Below are 21,119 nucleotides of genomic sequence, written 5' to 3' on the forward strand. Positions count from 1 at the left end.
TCTTTCCTGCACCAAATCCTGCTCATTCCGTGTTTAAATTGCTTCATGGCCTCAATGCCATACCCACCCCCCCCCTCCCCATCTGTAATCTCCATCACATTACACCAGCAGCATTGGCCAGATTTCCAGCAAAACTCCTCTTGTTCTTCTTTGAATAGGGCTATAGGATCTTTTACATCCATCCAGGGGTACACTGCGCCTCGCTTTAACATCTCATCTGAAAAGTGGCATTTCATCCGCAGCTGTGCAAGAGAGATGGCAATTCAGAACTTGACACAGATGCAGCTTTTAGAATTCACTTTATTTAAAAAAAACATTTGTAACGAAGCAGCACTGGCAGATTTACAGAGCAAAGTCGTTGGTAATTACATGGGATTCAGCCGCGATGAGTGAGCCGAATCTCAGCCAGGCAACTAGACAGTTTAATGCCGCCTTCTTGAGGAAAAAAATATAAAGTGCAAATAAGACTTTCCGGAGAGCACTCTTAAAGCATTGATACAATTGAGGTAATTGAAACATACCACTTAACTATACACACTGAACAAATGTCGGACCCTGCCATCGTTGTTCTCTACCCTAGGACAGTCTGCAGTCACAGCGCAAGCAAATTCTTAATAGCACATTTGGTAAAATCGTAGTAGCCAACGAATGTACTGGATCTGTGTGTTCAACTATGGCAGAAGACACTTGTTTGTTCTCTTCCCAACTTTGAGTAGGCCACACTGACAATAGGTTGCCCGGGCTATGGGCACCCATAACAATACTGAGAACTCTTCCATGCAGATCAATGGTAAATGAGAACTTCCAGATGTTTGAGCATCTAATGTGCAGCTAAGGGGGAAAAGTATGAAGCCTTGACCTTCCAGGTGTTAACGAGCACACCACCTCATCCAGAGCCCCATTCCCGACCTCAACAGGGTTACCTCTCAACAGGCATAAATGTGCTTGCAATGCAACAAAGATGGGACCAGAAACCAGATTCAAAGATTGCTCGATGTGAGCATTTTTTTTTTACACGTGGAACAGAGCTACTTGGCTGATGCCCACAGAATGGAAAGCCCCATAAAATTTACCAATGCTCATCGTGATGGGCAAGCAGCAGAGCTGGCAGTTTCAGGCGCCTCTAGTGAATATATATAGGGACTGTTGTTGAAGGTTTTATTTTGATCAATTCGTCTATATAAAAAAAAAAGCCAGAACTGGGGGACTGGATGATGCAGTAGATTAGCTACTGGCCTATATTAACCAGAGTTCAAATCCAGCAGGACTGATGGGATGAAAACTTGCAAGATTGTCCCTTTGTAAAATTTAAACTCGTGAAATGAGTTTGCACGGTCTTCCACCCGTGCTGTTAGCACAGATCAAGACTAAAGCTGAAACACACTACAACAGAGGGAGATTTACACCATATTTAAACTGAGTACCTAACCAGCTCAGGTTCAGCATAGAGTAAAGCTACACTACAGCAAGCATTCCTAGGTTAGATAGAGTATGGCTCCCTGCAGATTGCCCCAAGCATTCCAAGATCAGGTACAACTTGGGTTAGATGTACAATAAAGATCCCACTGCATTGTCCCAAACACTCCCAGGTCAGATACCATACACTCCTGAGCCAGGTACCCCACAGGTTAGATGTGAACAAAATGATTCCACTACCATCTCGGATGGAGTATCGCCACTATGCTGCTGAGTTTTCCCATGTCTCACATCAGCTTTTTCCCAACCTGTCAATTCAGTGCAAATTATGGGTAATATTCTGCTATGGCCTCAGAGCCAATAGCAGCTGGGCTGCCATTCTATACAAAACCCATTCGACTACCCCTCATCCCATTGGTGAGAACCAGATTGGAATCCAGATGCCAAAAGTTCACATCACAGACTACAATCTAGTGTCCAACAATTGTGTGTGTTATGATAGAGTCTATAGTGACCAACAAGCACATTCTTCCTCTATGACACTGTAGGCCCTGCTGTGAATATGCAGCTTTCTCTTTTTATCTCGGTCAATCATTGAGCATCTTTATAAAATACAATCTGTAGCTGTTATAAAATGGATACTCTGTGAATCAGGTGCTTAATAATGGAAACATTGTTAGTTAACAGGACATAGTGCTGGTTCCTCTTCAGTTTGGCATAGGCTTAGTAATGAGAGGTGATACTGGTGTGGATTACACAGTTCAAAAAAAATGTGGATCTAAGAATGAGGCATATGAAGTTATAATGAGTGCGCATCTTCTGAAGCTTCCTGTCCAAGTTTGTTTTATATTTATTATCTATATAATGTGTATTTGAAGTTAGCGTACGTTTATTTTAAAAACAGCTTTCTTTTGCTCCTCTTTTCAAGGCGCCGACTTCTTGCTGGGGTTCAGTCCCGTAGGCAGCTTGCAGTATCTTCATTTAGTGTTCAGCCTAAATATGTGTGTGCCTAGAAATCATGGGATCATCGCAATGAAGCTAAATGCTCCCTCCACCCCATCCAAAGTCTCCACTTTCATACTTTCAAGTCAGAGTCACTGTGCAATGATCAGGCTCAGGAAATCTGGTTGATCTTTCCTCTACTTAGCCCAGGGCACTAAGGCCAACTTTAGGATCCAAACCGATGCCTCAAATACTGGCTAAGAGTGCAAACTGAGAATTCACCCTGGGACCTTCTCATCTGTATAGTTTAGCAACATGCTGGCAGTGCTCTCAGTATCTTCGGAGGATACATTTGGAACACAAGGCTAGACACTGCTCTGGCTTGCTCCAGAGATGCACATTCCAAAATGCAAAAACCTGGAACCTGGCCCTCTGTACAAATTAAATAGAGAATGGGGAGATGGACTTACTAAACATAAACAGTAACATATTGTTCGATCTTCACTCCGAGTGCAAACAGTGTCAATTTAGGGCAAATTAATGAAAAAAAGAGTGCAAGATTAAGGAGAGTGAGGAAGGAAATTGATCAATGGTTACTGAAGATAGAGGGTGTGATTAAATAGATTGGGGCAAGGTCTATCAGTGTATTACTGAAGATAAACAGAGGGGGATTGTGTAACTCTATCAGTGCAATTGTGCATAAGTTCCCCATTTGTTGGGATCACTGATGGATGATTCATGCCCCTGAACTACCACCACTGTGGCAGTACCATCACCCACAATGGATGCCTCGATTCAAGGCTAAGGGCAATTGGGGATGGGCAATTAATGTAGCCTTTTCAGTGCCGCCCACATGCAAAGAACAAATGCAAAAGAAAATGCTTGTTCTCTCATTCCTAAGGCATTAACTTGCTCTTTCAGGGAACATTCTCAAGTGGTTTACAGCTTCCCTCAAGGCAAAATAAACTACACAATACCACCCCTCCACCATCACAACACATCTATCCATCACTTCAAGCTACTTCATCAGAGAACTTAATAATCAAACATATACCATCGGTAACAACTCCACATTATCAGAACATTCTTTTCCCGTGTCTTCCAAAGAAATGAAGATCAACATACTTATCCAGGTCAGGGGAGGGGCAAGGGAGGGTGGTAAAGCAGACACAATGCCAGTAACCCCCGCCATTTGACGGGGCAGCAATAAAATGGAAGCAGTGGGCAGAGTAGCCTTCCGTGGCTAACCCAGGTCAAGTAGGATGGCTCCATGTCCCAAAGTTGATCACAGCAGCTGGAACACAGCACAGACCTTCCATATAGTTCCAAAAGCGATATACTCCAGCAGGTAGAGAGCGTGCTTCTCATGAATGATCGTGTTGTCTGAATGCCCTTCCGGTGGCCCTAATATATGGGAGGAGGGCTCGCTCTGCCACACCGCGTGCCATGGGCCGATGTCCTGTATGTGGCTGGAAGGTGTGCCTGTACAAGGGCACCGCCTGGCCGTCTTCCGGTCATGTTAAATTAAGCCTCTGACCAAAGTACCACACGGCTTCCTTTGTCCACACTGATCACATGCTCCCCAGATGGCGACCATGACACTGCATTTACGGAGGAGCTGAACCGGAGGAGGAGGAGGACAAAAGGAAAGTATGAACAAGGGTCAGAGATTCTGTTTAGCACTTTATCACCCCTTGTAACACATACGCTGAGTCGGCTGGTCTCCCACCATATGCCCTCCATAAACCTGAGCTCATCTAATACTCTGCTGCCCGAATGCTAACTCGCTCCAAATGTCAGTTCACTTGTTAAATGTCCCCCAATAGCTTCAGGAGAGCAAGGGAGGAAGTCTGAAAAATGGCACTTAAAGAAAAGAAAGAGAAATTGCAATTTCATAATGCCTTTCATGTCATCAGGATTTCCCCAAGTGCAGCACAGGCAATTGACTTAATTTTAGATTTGGCACACAGTCGTGAACTGGAGCTCAAACCCAGAACCATCTGACTCAGAGGTCAGTGAGCCGTGAACTGAGCCAAGCTGGCATAATGAGAAACTGAAGAGGGAAAACTGCACTTTAAATATCTGCAGCACCATCTGTCCTACAGTAAACAGCATAATTAATCAGACAAAGAGAGGGGGATGAAAGGCACAAGGAGAAAAGGCGGGCTCTGCAGCTGTTCTCTGACTGACCAGTGATGTTGCCGCACAGCGCCTTTAGATCATTTTTTTTTTGGTGCAGGGCAAATGGAGCAAATAAGCACGCCTAGGTGCTGGGTTTATGTTCTGATGACTGAGTGACTATCATCCTTTGGGAGTGAGGGGAAGGGAGGAGTAAGCAGAATACCTTTGGGGTTCAGGTTACTCCAACATGGCAGACCTAGCGCTGGAAGATCAGGAACATGTGAACCCCATGCAATCCTACCCCTGAACCAGGCAAGTTCACAGTACTCCTGGATGCTCCTGATAGCTACCCTAGCTCTCTGATTGAACTTGGAAGACTAGGCCTGTCACTAATGCTCGGTACACTGTCTGAAGTGGTTAAACTCCAGTAATATCCTCAGAAAATAATTGGTGGGGCGGGCGAGGGTGTGGATGGGATTTAAGTATCAGCCAGGATTACACCTCTGAATCAATATCTACCAACTCCCATTGGCAAATGCCTGCCACAGGTGTAATGCCCTTCAAACTCTACTGGACACTGGCAATTTAGGCCCACACATGAAGAATGGCCACTTGGGCAAGGTTCTGGCACTGGCCCCCAGCGAAAGCCAGAATCTTTCAGGTGAGGACAGGATATTAGGACACAAATAAAATGGTGCAGAATGAACACTTCAAACAGCTGAACTTATGGCAGCCTGAAACCGCTCGAGGACAGCGAAAGGTCCCTCAACAAACCGCTCGAGGGCAGCGAAAGGTCCCTCAATCATCACACTTGGGAAGGTGAGCGCAGCATTATAAACAACAATTACATCACATGCTCAGCAGCTAGTCTGTAACAAACCTGTGGTGCTTTCCCAGAGTTCTTTCTATCTTCCCAGATTCGACACTCCACACATAAAGTGTTCCATCTGAAGACCCAGCAGCCACAAACTTCCCATCCGGGCTGGAAAGAGAGAGTGTGAATTGGTGATGAATCATTTCAGAGGGCTGTTAACTCTTGGATCCCCCCGAATACACATTGCACGCATTTTTATAGGGCACTGCCACACTGCAGGGTTAGTGACTGAAAACATGAGAGTGATATTCAAGAGGCTCTGCTGATGGTGTCATGCAATTTGAGCAGTGACACAGCTGTTTATTTTGATGAGCTGTAGTATAATGAAAGCCTCAGGAGACCTCAACAGGAAAGGGGTACAGTAATGTAGTGGTTATGCTACTGGAATATTTATTAATCCAGAAAATGCAAATTCAACTCCTGCCACGCCAGTTTGAGAATTTGAATTCAATTAAACAAATTTTACAAATACAAAGCTGATATCAGTAAACGTGACCATGAAGCCATGTAAAAAAAAAATACAGCTTCACTAATGTTCTTTATGGAAGAAAACCTGCTGCCCTTACCAGTCTAGTCTGGCCCATATATAATTCCAGTTTCAAGCCACCCTGGCTGAGTCTTTAACTGCCTGAAGGGTCCAGGCAACATCCACCAGCAATGCCCACAACCGAGAGAGAAGAAAAAAAGTAAGTGGGGCTGTTGGAAGTGGGTGAAAATAATGGCCTTGTGTTGCCGATTTTCAGCTGGTTGAGTCACAGGCTGGTCATATACTCAGCATGTATCCATCAATCATCACCATGACACTCAAAAATGGGCTAGGAATCTCCAGATCACACGCACATCTCAAACTTCAACGAGTGTGATGTCTCCATTACATTACTGGCCTGCACTAGATTACATCTTTTGTTGCTAAAATATTAAATTTATTTAAACATTGCTGAAAACAGAGACATTTTGTCGAAGCTTTTCATCTTGCACTCAGCAGGAGCATTCATAAGAATACCAATGAAAGGGAAAGCAACAAACTTATACTGTATGAGAAGAGAGTGCTGATTGGTACAGGCGTTGCCATTGAGAATGCACCAGTTTATGGTGACTGACAGTTAACTGCCAAGCTTTATTTGAAATTTAAACCAGGCAACTTGACTCTGATTGGTCAAGGCATTGTCGAATGAACCAGCGAATGGCTGTCATTTATTTTGTTTAGCTGAAACAGGCGCAATGTGCATTCATGTTCTTTCTGTCTGCAAAGAACAGGTCCCTGTGTATTAATATATTTAACTGTCAATATGTGCAAATGCATTACACTGCAAGCCCAAATGACAATCTTAAACTGGTCGTCAGTGTAATTCTTAGCACAGAGGATTATTTAGCAAACATTGTCCAATTGCAGAGTCACATCTAATGTTGGACACTGTGTTTTAAGTTTTGCAAGCACAGGCTGGTTGCGTACGTCTGTACCTTGCCCGTTGCGAACAGCGGAAGGGACATGCTGTTTGGTACGATTCGCCAGTCTTTGGGACGTACGGCCTATATATCTGGCATCACACTGGCATTGAAATTAATTTCTCACATCACTCATTTGTGAGATAGGCAGAAAGCCTTTTTGGCTTGACGGCAAACGCCACGCATAGTAGCAGCGTGAAGCAGCTAGCTTCACCTGTTGCTCAAATCTTTGGGCTCCATTACCCTTCCAGGGTAATCTGAGGTAGACTGGGCACTTTTCAGAGCCGTAAATGACGGCCTTAGGCCCGTTCATAAGTTTGCACGATATACAGCGAGAATCAACATGAATTGGCCAAATGGTTGGACGAATTGTTACAACCAGTTTCGATCAAGTTCTCCGCACACACGGTGCAGGATTCCTTCACATTTGTGAAGACCATACAGGATTTGCATATCAATAGCAATGACCTGACATTGTGCTCATTTGACATTGCTGGCTTATTCACCAATGTACCACTTAAGGAAGTCATAGACACTTGCGCTGCTGCATTATATCGTGGCGATCTAGACCCGCCACCATTGCGTGAATCAGTATTCATTGAACTTACGAACTCGTGCAGTTGAGTTCAGTTTTAACAACACCATGCATGCCCAAATAGATGGTGTTGCCATGGGATTCCCTCTAGGCCCAACTTTCACGAGCATCTTTGTTGGGTTCCATGAGAAACTTGTCTTCGAGGGAATGACACCGAACCTCCTACCTCTTGCATATTTCTGATATGTAGATGAAACGTTTGCTATATTTGAATTCGCAGCTGCATTCAATAATTTCCTTACACGTCTTAATGGGATCCATCTTGCGCTCAAATTCACCTTTAAAATGGAGCAGTCAAATGCTGACGTACTTTGCTTGACGTACTAATTGAGAAATCTGCTTGGGGGTTTTCTACCACGGTCTACTGCAAGCCTACCTTCACTGGTCAATACATGCGTTGGGACTCTTACAGTTCCATGCACTAAAGCCTGGCTCGGGTATAAAATTGAAATCCGACCAGGGCCCAACCCAACAACAGCCAACCCGAACCCGACCCGGGCCCGAGACCTTTAACTTTTTTAAATGCCCGACCCGAACCCGACAAATGTAGTCAGGTTTGGTCAGGTAGCCAGGCATAAATGCAGAGTGCGGAGTCCAGACTGCACGTTTCCCACCTTGACGTCTTGAATGTTCATTTGAAGATTACTTCCCGGAGCAAGGCAGCACCATCCACATCCAGCCCGACTCGAGCCCAAATGCTGGACTCGGAAGAGAGATCCGACCTGAACCCGACACACTTTACCACGTGCTATCAGATTGGCTTTATTGGCAACCGCGTAAATAGGGCCCGAGCCATTTGCTCACCATGCAAGCTTGATGCTGAAATCGGGCGAATCAAAGGCATCCTGCGTGACAATGGTTACCCTGATCAGATTATTTCTCGCTGTGTATCGCACAAACTTATGAATGGGCCTAAGGCCATCATTTTCGGATCTGAAAAGTGCTCAGTTTACCATAGAAGGATAATGGATCCCAAAATTTGAGAAACAGGTGAAACTAGCTGTTTCATGCTGCTACTATGCAGCAGCAACACATGTAGTGCTTGCCACTAACAGGATACTGCCATCAAGCCAAAAGGACATTCTGCCTATCACACAAATGAGTAATGTGGTATATGAATCTCAATGCCAGTGTGATGCTAGGTATATAGGCCGTACGTCCCAAAGACTGGCGGATTGTATCAAACAGCATGTCCCTTCCGCTGTTCGCAATGGGCAAGGTACAGACCGTACCCAACCAGTCCGTGCAAAATACAAAAGTGTTCAACGTTAGATGTGATTCTGCGATTGGACAACATTTGCTAAATAATCCTCAGCGTGCTAATAATTACGCTGACGACCAATTTAAGATGGTCAGTCGGGCTCGCACAGGGCCCTGTTCTCTGTAGACAGAAAGAACATGTACACACATTGAGCCTGTTTCAGTTAAACAAAGTAAGTGACAGCCATTCACTGGTTCATTCCTCAGGGCAATGCCTTGACCACTCAGTCAAATTGCCAGGTTTAAATATCAAACAAAGCTTGGCAGTTAACTGTCAGTCACCATAAACTAGTGCATTCTCCATGGCTATGCCTCTACCAATCACAGTCCACTTACCAACCAGCAGCACTCTCTTCTCATACAGTATAAATTTGTTGCTTTCCCTTACATTGGTATTCTTGTGAATTGTCCTGATGAGTGCAAGATGAAAAGCTTTGACAAAATGTCTCTGTTTTCAGCAACAGTCAAGTTCTGTACTACCAAACGACTATTTAAATTTATTTATTTTATATTCATTTATAACAGCAATGAGAAAACAAAATCAATTCTACTTGCGCCAGTGGTTCTGACCACTTTACTTCAAGCTGTTGAAATGTCTGTGCAGGCCATCAGCAGTAAGCACAACACAATCTGGCCAGGTTGGCTGATGCTTCGGATCTCAGACAGCAGACTCAATCAGATGCCAGTAGGCCCTGTTTAGCTTTGCCACCAGCTGTCAGCTTAGGTTGGAGGCAGGAAGTGAAGCACCACTGCTTTCCATAGTAGGAGCAATGGTCAACTAAACCAAAGGCTGCCGTTCAGTGCTCTAATCATCAGGAGCAGATATTTAATGTAATGCCAAGAAGCTTTTTTAACTTTCAAATGGTGAGGACCTCTAGGGTATAACTTGTCATTCCAACACCGGTACAAATTTAAGAGATGCCCTCTCTTTAATGTTGCTCTGACACAGCCATTGAAGTTTTAAGATAAGAGATTTGCAGGACTGTGAAAATTTCAAGGAAAAATGAACCTTCCCTAAATCAAATCCTCCACAGTGACCAGACAGACCTGGAGGTGCTCAGCACGCACCCATCACCCACCCACCTCCGCCCAACACACCTGGAATCATCCAGCACCCCTCGACACATCTGGAGCTGTCCAGCACCATTAACCTTCACCACCCCCCTCCCATCCCCAAACACCTGGAATGTGTGTGCAGTGTTTTATCCTCCATTCTTTTCCTTTGCCAAAACACAATCAATGTCTGCTTGTTCACAGATTAATGCATATTAGAGCTCAATTACCTGAACGTCACTCTTGTCCAATCTGATCCGCATTTGAATCCTTGTGAGCTGTGCAGAAAAGAGATTGTACAGAGTCAAAACAGCAGAGAGATGGACACCAATCAACCACATTAGTTAATGGGGTACAGCAGCATCGTGATTATGTTACTGGCACAGTAATCCAGAGGCCTGGACTAATGATCCAGAGTTCAAATTCCACCACAGCAGCTGTGAAATTTAAATTCAGTTTATTAAATAAAAATTTGGAATAAAAAAAAGATCAGTAATGGTGACCCTGAAACTACTGGATTGCCATAAAAATCTATCTGGTTCACTCATGTCGTTCTTGCCTAGTCTGGCCTACATGTGACTTCAGACCCACAGCAATGTGGTTGACTCTTAACTACCCTCTGAAATGGTCTAGCAAACTGCTCAGTTATACCAAACCACTACGAAAATGTCACTGAGGGAACACCTTCACCATATGGACTGCAGTGCTTCATAAGGCTGTGCACCACCACTTTCTCAACAGCAATTAGGGATCAGCAATAAACACTGGCCTTGCCAAAGAAGTTCACATTACATGAATGAACCAAACAAAAAGGGGGCCAGAAAAATGGACACATATCAACCACAACATCTTAGGGGGTTACCATTGACCAGAAACATAATTGGACCGACCACATAAATACTGTGGCTACAAGAGCAAGTCAGAGGCTAGGAATTCTTTAGCGAGTAACACACCACCTGACTCCCCAAAGCCCATCCTCCATCTACAAGGCACAAGCCAGGGATGCAATGGAATACTTTCCAATTGCCTGGATGAGTGCAGTTCCAATTAAAGCCTGGCTACCCGACCTGAACCAGACTAGACCCAACTACGTGTGGGGTTCAAGTCAGGTCAGGTCTATATTCAGAGTCCAGCGGTTGGGTCGGGTCGGGGTGGGCTGGACAGTGCTGCTTCCGGGAAGTCATGGGATCAGGCTTACCCATGATTCCCCACCACTCCATCTGAAGGAATAGCCTGCTGCCGGAATGGATGAAGGATATTCGTGTCGGGTCAGGTCAGGGGCGAAGAAAATTCAAGGACTCAGGCTCGGGTTGGCTGTGGTCGGGTCAGGCCCGGGTTGGGTTTTAATTTTATACCCGAGCCAGGCTTTAGATACAATAACACTTAAGAAGCTCGACACCATCCAAAACAGAGCAACCTGCTTGACTGGCACCCCATTCATCACCTTAAGCATTCACACCCTGCACCACTGGCACACAGTGGCAGCAGAGTGTACCATCTACAAAATGCACTGCAGCAACTCGCCAAACCTCCTCGGACAGCACCTTCCAAACCTGTGACCTCTACCAGCTAGAAGGACAAGGACAGCAAACGCATGAGAACACCACCACCTGCAAGTTCCCCTCCAAATCATGCATCATCTTAAGTTGGACTTGTATCGCTGTTCTTTCATTTTCGCTGGGTCAAAATCCTGGAATTCCCTTCCTAACAGCAGTGTGGGTGTACCTAAACCACGTGGTTCAATAAAGCAGCTCACCACCACCTTCTCAAAGGACAATTAGGGATGGGCAATAAAGCTGGACTTGCCAGCAATACCCATATCCCATAAAAGAATAAAAAAAAGGGAACTGATCCCTATATATAAACACATGGAAACATAGTGATCCTAAATGTAAACAGTCTTATATTGTAATGCTTAAAGATATAAACAGGAAGGCAGACACCAATTGCCAGGTATAAATAGCTGAAGCCTGAAACACCCTTACAATTACCTGAAGGATTGTCTGATCACATTCGAGCGCAGGTCAATGATCTTTAACAAGTCATCTCTGGAGCAGGTGAGTAGTTCTGTGCGCTCTGGACTGAGATCAAGTGCTGTGATACGACCCTGCAGTTCCACCTCACGCACAATACTCTCCGTCCTGGGAAGAGTAGACACAAAATAAAATAATGCACAAAAATTAATACTGTCCCAGGATTGTGGAGATCAGCATTAGGTTATTCTTGGACCTCGGATGTCTCACACTGTGCTCATTCAGTACTGAAGCTTGTATTGTTATGTGTTCAATTATATGGGAAAGTACAGAACTGGAAAAGATTTTGAACTCTGCCAGTACCAAAACTAATACTTCTCAGTTGGCTGTTCCCTTAAATATCTATCTAAATAGATCCATATTCTCTGGAGTTTACAAGAATGAGGGTTGATCTCACGGAAACGTATAAAGTTATAAGAGGGCTTGATAGGGTAGATACTGAGGCACTGTTTCCCCTGGCTAGAGTCTCTAGAACTAGGGGATTAAAGTCTCAGGATAAGGGGTTGGCAATTTAGGACTGAGTCAAGGAGAAACTGCTTCAACAGAGGGCTATGGAATTCTCTATCCCAGAATGTTACAGTTGCTTGGTTGATTAGTATATTCAAGACTGAGATCACTCAGGAATCAAGGAATATAAGAATCGGGTGGGAAAGTGAAGTTGATGCAGAAGTTCAGCTATGATATTGAATGTGGAGCAGGCTTGATGAGCCGTATGGACTACTCCTGCTGCTATTTATGTTCTCAAATAAACCTGCATTTAAATTCTCCAGACTATCTGCACCCACTACCTAACCCCATGGCCAGTTTGCTCCACATGTTCACCAAGCTCTGCACAACTTTCTGTGCAACTTCCTTGTTCTAAGCCCAAGCCTTTGGTCCTGCTTCTGCAATTTGTGGTAAACTCAACTATATTCTTAGGGTTTAATCCGTCTACTCTTTCAAGGACCTGGAGAAAAGTCTCGTTGAGATCTTATTCCGAGTAAACAGTCCGTAAATTGCCCAGTCGACAACAGTTTGCCTTGTGGCATTTGGGCTCATAAAATGATAACTTTTCAGAAGCACACTAAATTTTAATTTTATACCCTAGCTAGGCTTTAGTTCCAATAACACTTAAGAACTTTGACACCATCCAAAACAAAGTAACCTGCTTGACTGGCACCACCGTAAACATTCACTCCCTCTATCACCAGCACACATTGGCAGCAGAATGTACCATCTACAAGATGCACTGCAGCATCTCGCCAAACCTCCTCAGACAGCCCCTTCCAAACCTGTGACCTCTACCAAATAGAACGACAAGGACAGCAGACGCATGAGAACACCACCACCTGCAAGTTTCCCTCCAAATCAAACATCATCTTGAGTTGGACCTGTATCACTGTGATTCTGGAGCTAAATCCATCACCATCATCTCACCTGATGTCCCAGAAACGAATCTTCTTGTCAAAGTGCCCGCTCATAACACATTGCTCAGTGCAAACAATATCATTACAGCTGGAGCCGGCAAATACAGTCTTTATACCTAGAAGAGAAGGGTCAACATGGAGTAAAGAGACAGAAATATGATACAGCAATATTCCTGAAGAGCCTATTTTATTTTTTTTCCAATATCGTGTGTTAACATTGGTGAACCTCAAGGTGCTGAAAAACAGAGCACTTCCTCATGTCAGCATCAAACTGCACTTCACTGTTCAGCCAACTGTTTTCTATAAATCATTGCACTGCACATTGTTACTTTCACCCTATCTGCTGCTCACAAGCATCTGCCAATCATTGATGAACTGCCTACTGGATGTGCAAGTGAGAGTCTTACTCTCCTGCCCTGTAGATGGTGGACTGGGGGAGTGGGGCAGTGAAGGAAAGGAAGGCAGATTGTCTTCAACCGGCACTTCACTCCAATTTTGTGAAAAGGAGGCACAAGTGCCAGAAATCTGTACAGAAATTGCTGGACATGCACACATGTCCATGAGGGGAAAAAAAGGTTAGCACTTGGGGGTTAACCCTTAGAGTTCTACTGAAGGCTTTTTGCTTGGAATGCTTTCTCTTCAGGCAATGGTGGGTTGCTATGTATTTCCTTTCTTTCCCCCAAATTATTTTCTAATTTGGCTCTTTCCTCCACTGAAGGTGTTACTCCTTACTGAGGTAACATTCCGCAGGCACCAGTGGTCTTCCCATAACTTGCATGTCAACAGCAAGCAACAGTGGGCTATGAAACATAGAAAGCATTACAGCCAAGCCCAATCCTGCCCTGCAACTCATTTTCACACAAGCACAATCTAGCTGGAGTAACTGAACTATGATCAGAAATAGGGACCATGGCTGTTTTTCTCCTTCCACAGATTAGGTATGGCCCTAATTGCTGAAATTAGCTAGCTGAACAGTGAATGGGAATGAAATCTGTGACCCTCTGGTGGTTATGGCTGCGTTACAGTGCCACTGAATGAGCTATTTTAAGCCGTTTTCAAACCAGAACACAGTTTGGCCTGCGGCTGCACTGGACAGGAAAGAGAAGCATTGCATTATAAACTGTTTGTCGCTTTCCCTTCACATCGCCCCTACTTACAGATCTTACGGCTCAAGTCCCACAGCTTGAGCGTTCGGTCATGGCTGCCCGTCACTACCCGGGCATTGTCCAGAAGGAATTTCGCAGAAAGCACCTTTCCACTGTGTCCCGTTAATGTGTGCTGTTATGGAAAGAGAAGGCACAAGAGGCAAGAAGTCAACCTTAAACTATGTGGTACAGAAAGTGCAATCAGCTTCCAGCACAGCTCTACCCTCAATAATAGAACACAGCCTTTTCTCCAAAGCATTGTAAAAGCTTTGCTTGAAAATCAAAATTCAGACAAAGTCTTACTCAAAAGACACTCTCAGGAGTGATGGGACACAGGACTGACCGAGCACATGATTCCAGCAGAGTCTGATTTTGGTCATACCAAGGACTCTTGTATGGAAGTCAGGCACTTCCCCATGGGACGGTAAAACAAAAACAAAACCTTCAGTGCTATTTTGATGGGGCTCTTTGACTTGGAAGCTAGCATAACCCTGGATACCAAAAACACTCCTTTCCTGGATAGGAAAAAAAAGAGGGATAGCACCAAATCCCAACTCAGTCAATATTGTACTGACTGTGAATGCAAGTCTGGAGACATGTGGAGCAGTAATTCTGCTGGAGGTCACTATAAAGGACAGGTGAACTGCAAATGGTTCCCAAGCCAGATCAGGAGCAAGACTGCCTTTAAATAAACCCCTACTGCACTCATTTAAAAACACTAAAGACAATACCTACACTTCAGCAGACGACATTGTTTTCAATGCTATAATGCTTATTCTAAAACAGGATATCCTCCACGAGACTAACTAATATATGCATAAAGTCTTGTGTAAACCAACTATTTCCTGCAACACTTTCCCACCAGCATCTGCGTCAAGTCGAAACTACCCATTTTCTAAGTCTTTTATTTAAAGTTTTCTAGTTTTGACGAAGGGTCACAGATCCGAAACATTAACTGTGTTTCTCTCTTCACAGATGGTGCCTGACCTGAATATCACCAGCACTTTCTGTTCCTATTTCAGATTTCCAGGATCTGCAGTATTTTGCCTTTTGTATTTCCAAGCCAATTTATTGCGCATCTAATCAACTCATTTTTTTTGCACCTGATTGACTCCAGAACTTGTTCCAATAAACTTCTTGATTTAGAACTCCAAGCAGGATAGCACCATTCTCTACAGCGTCAGCCACCTGAAGACTGTGAAAATTCAGCATTTCACCAGGTGCAAATCCCAGGTATCCCTCTCTACATGAGCCCAAGTAGTGATTAGAATGCAAACCCTTTAAATATCTTCCAGGTTAGATTAAGACTTCCAGGAACGAAATGACAAAGGCTTGCAACCATCGTTCTTCATTACCCCCTCCTCCCCAACCAAGCTACTAGCAGGCACCAAACTCCAAATCCCACCCACCCCCCGCCCTACTAAATTCCCTGCATGCTTCTAGACCTCACAAGCCCTTTCCACAATCCTCCCAGACCACCATACCACCCCTCACCCTGGTACACTTACATTTTGCAAATACCCCATTGTTTCCAGATATCATCCACCCACCCCGCCCCTCATCCACCTTCAACCAATCGTCCCAGTCACCAACACTTGTCCCACAGGAGGCCCATGTCCAGGCACTCGCCTGCCCCATGCTCCCAGAGCCCAGCATCCCCCGTTATCCAACTCTCTACTTTCAGATCCAAATAAACTGCACCCAGAACTGCTTTCCTTGCACTGTACCCATTCCCCAGGAGTCCTGCATCCTCTTCCAATGTGATCACATCCCACTGTTAGGATTTCTGGTGTCCCTTTGTTCCAGTTCCCCTGTAACTCCCTTCACCCCCTCACCACCTCCTCCACTCCCCCACCCCACCCCAACTTCACTCCTGAATCCAACCATCTCTCTCTCTCTGTTCCCGAACTACATAAACCCCTCATTCTTTCCCCACGCTTCTCAACTTCCTGCAATATCTCTCCTACCATCTTGATATATCTTCTGGACTTAATAAAAAAATGACCTAAAACTGGGCCAATATGCAAATAAACAATCATAAGGGATACAGATTTATAATAAAAAGCAAAATACTGCAGATGCTGGAATTCTGAAATAAAAAGAAATGCTGGAAATTCTCAACAGGTCTGGCAGCACCTGTGAAGAGAGAAGCAGAGTTAACGTTTCAGGTCAGTGACCAGTTCTAATGAAGTATTTCCAGCATTTCTTGTTTTAATATAGATTTATAACTTGCTCAAACTATGAACATGATCACACTGAACCCCAAAATACCTACACTGATGCAAAAGTGCGTACTAAAAATATAATTTGCCTTGCATCAGTGTAAAACCACTGGCCCCTAAAATGTACTGCACATTACATGGAATAAAACATATCCTCCAACTCACTGCAAACATTGCCAAGGGTGATTGAAGCAAATTTATCAGACCTGTGGCATTGCTCATTGTGAGGTAGATGCACAGCTTCATAACAACAAATTGTATTTATATTGTGCCTTTAATGTAGGAAAACATTCCAAGGTGCGTCACAGGAGCAATAACAAAATTTGATACCAATGCACTTAAGGAGATATTAGGGCAGATGACCAAAAGCTCAGTCAAAGAGATACGCTTTAAGGACGTTTTAAATGAAAGAGAAGCATGGAGGTTTAGAAAGGGAATTCCAGAGCTTAGGGCCGTGGCAACCAAAGGCATGGTCGCCAATGGTGGAGTGATTAAACTAGGGGATACACAAGAGGCCAGAAGCAGATAGTGAGGGCGAGGATGTGAAGGGATTTAAAAACAAGGATGTGGCAGAGCTGAGGACAATGGCTTCAGTCTTCCCAATGTTTAATTGGAGGAAATTTCTGCTCATCCAGTACTGGGATGTCAGACAAGAAGTCTGACAATTTAGAGATAGCAGATGAATCAGAGTAGTTGTGAATGATTGTTTATCAGACTGGAGGAAGGTTTTCAGCGGGGTTCCCTAGGGGTCGGTGTTAGAGCCCCTGCTTTTCTAGATGTATATTAATGGCCTGGACTTGATGTACAGGGCACAATTTCAAAATTTGCAGATGACACAAAACTTGGGAGTATTGTGAATTGTGAGGAAGATAGTGATAAACTTCAAGAGGGCACAGACAGGCTGGTGGAATGGGCAGACAAGTGACAGATGAAATTTAATGCAGAATAGTGCATGGTACAATTCTAAAGGGGGTGCAGGAGCAGAGGGACCTGGGGGTATATGTGTACTAATCATTGAAGGTGGCAGAGCAGGTTGAGAAAGCAGTTAATAAAGCATACAGAATCCTGGGCTTTATAAATAGGGGCATTGAGTTCAAGAACAAGGAAGTTATAATGAACCAATGTAAAACACTGGTTCGGCCTCAACTGGAGGAGTAGCGTGGCCAATTCTGGGCACTACATTTTAGGAAGGATGTAAAGGCATTAGAGAGGGTGCAGAAAAGATTCACGAGAACGATTCAAGACAAAGAGAATATTTGCTAAAGGTATTCAAAATTATGAGAGGTCTAGACAGAGTAGTGAAAAACTGTTCCCATTGGCAGAAGGATCCAGAACTAGAGGATACCAATTTAAGGTGATAGGCAAAAGAACAAACGGCAACATGAGGAAAAACTTTTTTATGCAGCGATTGATTAGGATTTGGAATGCACTGAGTGTGTGGTGGAGGCAGATTCAATTAAGGTATTCGGATGAGAATTGGATAATTATCTGGAGAAAAATAATCAGGGCTGTGTGAAAAAGGTGGGGGAGTAGGACTAGGTGAATTGCTCTTGCAGAGAGCTGACACAGACATGACAGGCTGAATGGCTTCCTTCTGTACTGCAAACGTTCTATGATTCTATGAATTGAGAGAGATGGTGATGAGGTAGAGCTGGGTATTACATGTGTAAAATGAGCCGTATTTTTGGATGTTGTCACTGAGGGACAACACTTAGATGAGAAATAGAAGGGGACCATGAATAGATACTTGGGGAACACTAGGGGTAATTGCAGGAGTGGGAAGAGAAGCCATTGCAGGTGATTCTCTGGTTAGGATTAGATAGATAAGAATGGAACCACACGACTGTAGTCCCACCCAGCTGGACAATGGTGGAGAGGCATTGAAGGAGGATGGTAGCAATGGGGTGCTCTGCCCACACATTTAGACGACTGATTAGACAAATTTTGCTCAGTAAAATCAGCACACAGTGACAGGGCAAGTGTTACAAAAAGCACATACTACACACATGACATAAAATATATACAAAAAATTGCAGTCACACATCAGACATGTTATAGATGCAAGAATTCCCTTCGATGCTAATTTTAGGATGCGAGGTCTCAGTTTACAGTTTGCAGTCAGGCAGCAGAGACAAATCCCACAGCACCGAACACTCCTAAGTGAATAATTGTCAGATGCTCACTGCAGACATGCTCCAAATCTCTCAAACAGACTAAAGCAGCAGCATCAATTACTATCAGGAACCCCTGTACCATCACAGCACGTCTGCAGCAGGATGGAAACTGCAGAGTTTCCTGGAAGCGAGGAGTGGGGATAATGCCCTGTGCAGTCAGACCTTTTACCTATCATCACCGACCTCTGTATAGCAGCTTTTTGCAGTTTTATTTGTCAATCAAAATAACCGTCACAAAAAACCTACAAAATAATTGGTTAGGCCATGGTTAGAATACTGTGCTCCATTTTGGGCCTTGCTTTAGGATGGATGTCAAGGTCATGGAGAAGATGCAGAAGATATCCCAAAATGATGCCAGGGATGACAGGCTTCAGTTATAGGAGAGATTAAAGGATCTGGGCCTTTTCATTAGAAGAAAGGAGGTTAAGAGGTGAACTAAGATGTTAAAAATTATGAATTCAACATCTCCCACTAACGGAGCCATGTAGGAACAGAGGCCGTTAAGCATTTTTATCTTTTAGAAGTTAGGTAAACGTTTATCACTTGAACATAACCCTACTTTCAGTCCTTATCGCTAACAAAGCATCACAAGACCTTATACACACGAGGGTACGGAGGAAGTTCCACGCCTCTAGGTCAGAAGAACAGGGTTAGTTTGAGTGCAGGTTCAAGCACTTAAACTTACCCGTAGCCGGGAATCATCCACAGTCCAGATTCGGCTGGCAAAGTCATTGGAGGCGGCTAGCAGATAGGCACCCTGAGAGCAAAGACCATTATCTTCAGTATTGTACAAACAAACTGAGCTACGTCACTAAAACAGAGTGCCGCATGTCAGCCACAAAATAATGGACTATTTGTAAAATTGCACATAATTACATTCAAATTAATGCTAAACAACATTTCAGCAATTTAAATGAGGTTGCTATCGTGTCCGGGCATCAATGCTGTCACGGTACTTGCCTGCTTCTGACATAATCGGTACACGGGGGTACGACAATTCTCCGTCACCCCATGCCACTGAACCTGCCTTAGACGGGAGCACAAAATTCAGCTGCTGATCTCCATCTACACTGTCTCATTAAGTACTCCCTGATTCATGGCCCTGATCAGTATCTTGGTGAATGCCAATGCAGACAAGTAAAAAGGATCAGGCTTAGCAGTAATGTCCCCCCCATGGTAAAACAACCTGCAGACTCACTTTCTCTTGGCTCACACATGAAGAATGGCCACTTAGTTGAGGTACTGCAGAGTTGGCAATACTCTTATAAAATCTAGAGAGCAGGGGACATTTTTTGTAAAAAGTAAAAAAAAAAAAACTTGTAGCTTTGGCAAGCATTGAGAAAAAATCATTAAAATTGATGAACATCCACTTACCATGCTGTCAAATTCAAGGCTGGTAATTCCAGCATTACTGCCAGTCAGGGAGCCCTTCAATTCACACCTTCCTGTATGAAACAAACAGCAATGTATCAGTACTTAGTATCACAACCCATCCGAATCCTGCCAGAACACTTCTCTCTCTCTATTTAATATTTTGGGATGCATCGGTATTCATGCTGAGGGATTCAGTGCTAGAAATGAAATCTTTCCATTTTGGACACCCAGTCTCAGCATCAAACATTCCCAGGCCAGACACAGCATGCATTCGATACAGAGTTAAACTCTCTGTTTGATGTCCCAGGAACTGGTGCACTTCAATTGGCCTCAGTGCCTGGGTTAGGGAGCTAAAGATCTGCCAGGCAATTCAGTCATCCTGCAGCTTGTGAACACTCAGTAAGGGCAGGATTGGGCTGAGATGCACCCCACTCACTCATTGGTTGCACACAAAAAGAATGATTACTTGAGCAAGAAAGTCAAGGATGGAGGACTTTGTACCTGAGCAAGAGTCAGTATTTTAAGGAAAGGCAGGGAGAAAAGAAACAAATAAAAAAAAACAAAGTGATGCCTGACAAAGCAGCCGGCCACTGATGTGACAAGGCTGCGCCAAGGTGCGCACATGCGCATACAGGCTCCTGCTCTCTGCGCATGCGCTGCGTTCCGACTGGCCAGGACTGGTTAGCGCATGCGCCGATGACATCATGTGACGTGTACATCTTCGGGCAACGCGCCTGGTCGACCTCTGCGCATGCGCTTTATGCGTACAGCAATGCAACACCAACGGCTATTCACACATGCATCAAGCTCCGCTCCCCGCCCGACCAGACTCGCTGCTCTCTCCGGCCGCTCCGCTCTCCCCCCGCCCCCCCCATCCCCTGCCCGCTTCGCTCCCCCCCACCTCCCTCCCCATTCCACTCCACTCCACTCCCACCCACCCCACACCCGGCCTGCTCGCTCGCTCACTCCCTCCGGCCATTGTGTGCTGCCATGTGTTTAGGTTAGGTTGCTTTCGTGTGATTATTTGAGCAGCGCCATCTTTAGTCCTGGAAGCTGCA

The 21,119-nt window shown here is 44.5% G+C and overlaps 1 protein-coding gene and 1 non-coding gene across 5 annotated transcripts in view; both read right to left on the reverse strand.

Annotated features, from left to right (window-relative positions):
- Positions 1–280: 280 nt before the first annotated feature.
- Positions 281–21,119, reverse strand: part of LOC137375181 (autophagy-related protein 16-1-like) — a 112,380-nt gene continuing 91,541 nt past the window's right edge. For all 4 annotated transcript variants that reach the window (XM_068041948.1, XM_068041947.1, XM_068041950.1 and 1 more), the window contains 8 exons: positions 20,062–20,132; positions 19,373–19,444; positions 14,304–14,424; positions 13,157–13,262; positions 11,699–11,848; positions 9,938–9,985; positions 5,360–5,461; positions 281–3,976 (listed from right to left, as the gene is read on the reverse strand). In XM_068041948.1, the coding sequence (XP_067898049.1) occupies positions 3,883–3,976; positions 5,360–5,461; positions 9,938–9,985; positions 11,699–11,848; positions 13,157–13,262; positions 14,304–14,424; positions 19,373–19,444; positions 20,062–20,132 (764 nt within the window). In that variant the 3' untranslated portion in view covers positions 281–3,882. The remainder of the gene's footprint in view (positions 3,977–5,359; positions 5,462–9,937; positions 9,986–11,698; positions 11,849–13,156; positions 13,263–14,303; positions 14,425–19,372; positions 19,445–20,061; positions 20,133–21,119) is intronic.
- On the reverse strand, positions 18,610–18,871 carry LOC137375526 (small Cajal body-specific RNA 6). Its single transcript, XR_010976015.1, has one exon. It is a non-coding gene; the product is annotated as a small Cajal body-specific RNA 6 (non-coding RNA).

This window comes from Heterodontus francisci, chromosome 11 (assembly GCF_036365525.1).
Source record: "Heterodontus francisci isolate sHetFra1 chromosome 11, sHetFra1.hap1, whole genome shotgun sequence".
In the NCBI taxonomy this organism is placed as follows: domain Eukaryota; kingdom Metazoa; phylum Chordata; class Chondrichthyes; order Heterodontiformes; family Heterodontidae; genus Heterodontus; species Heterodontus francisci.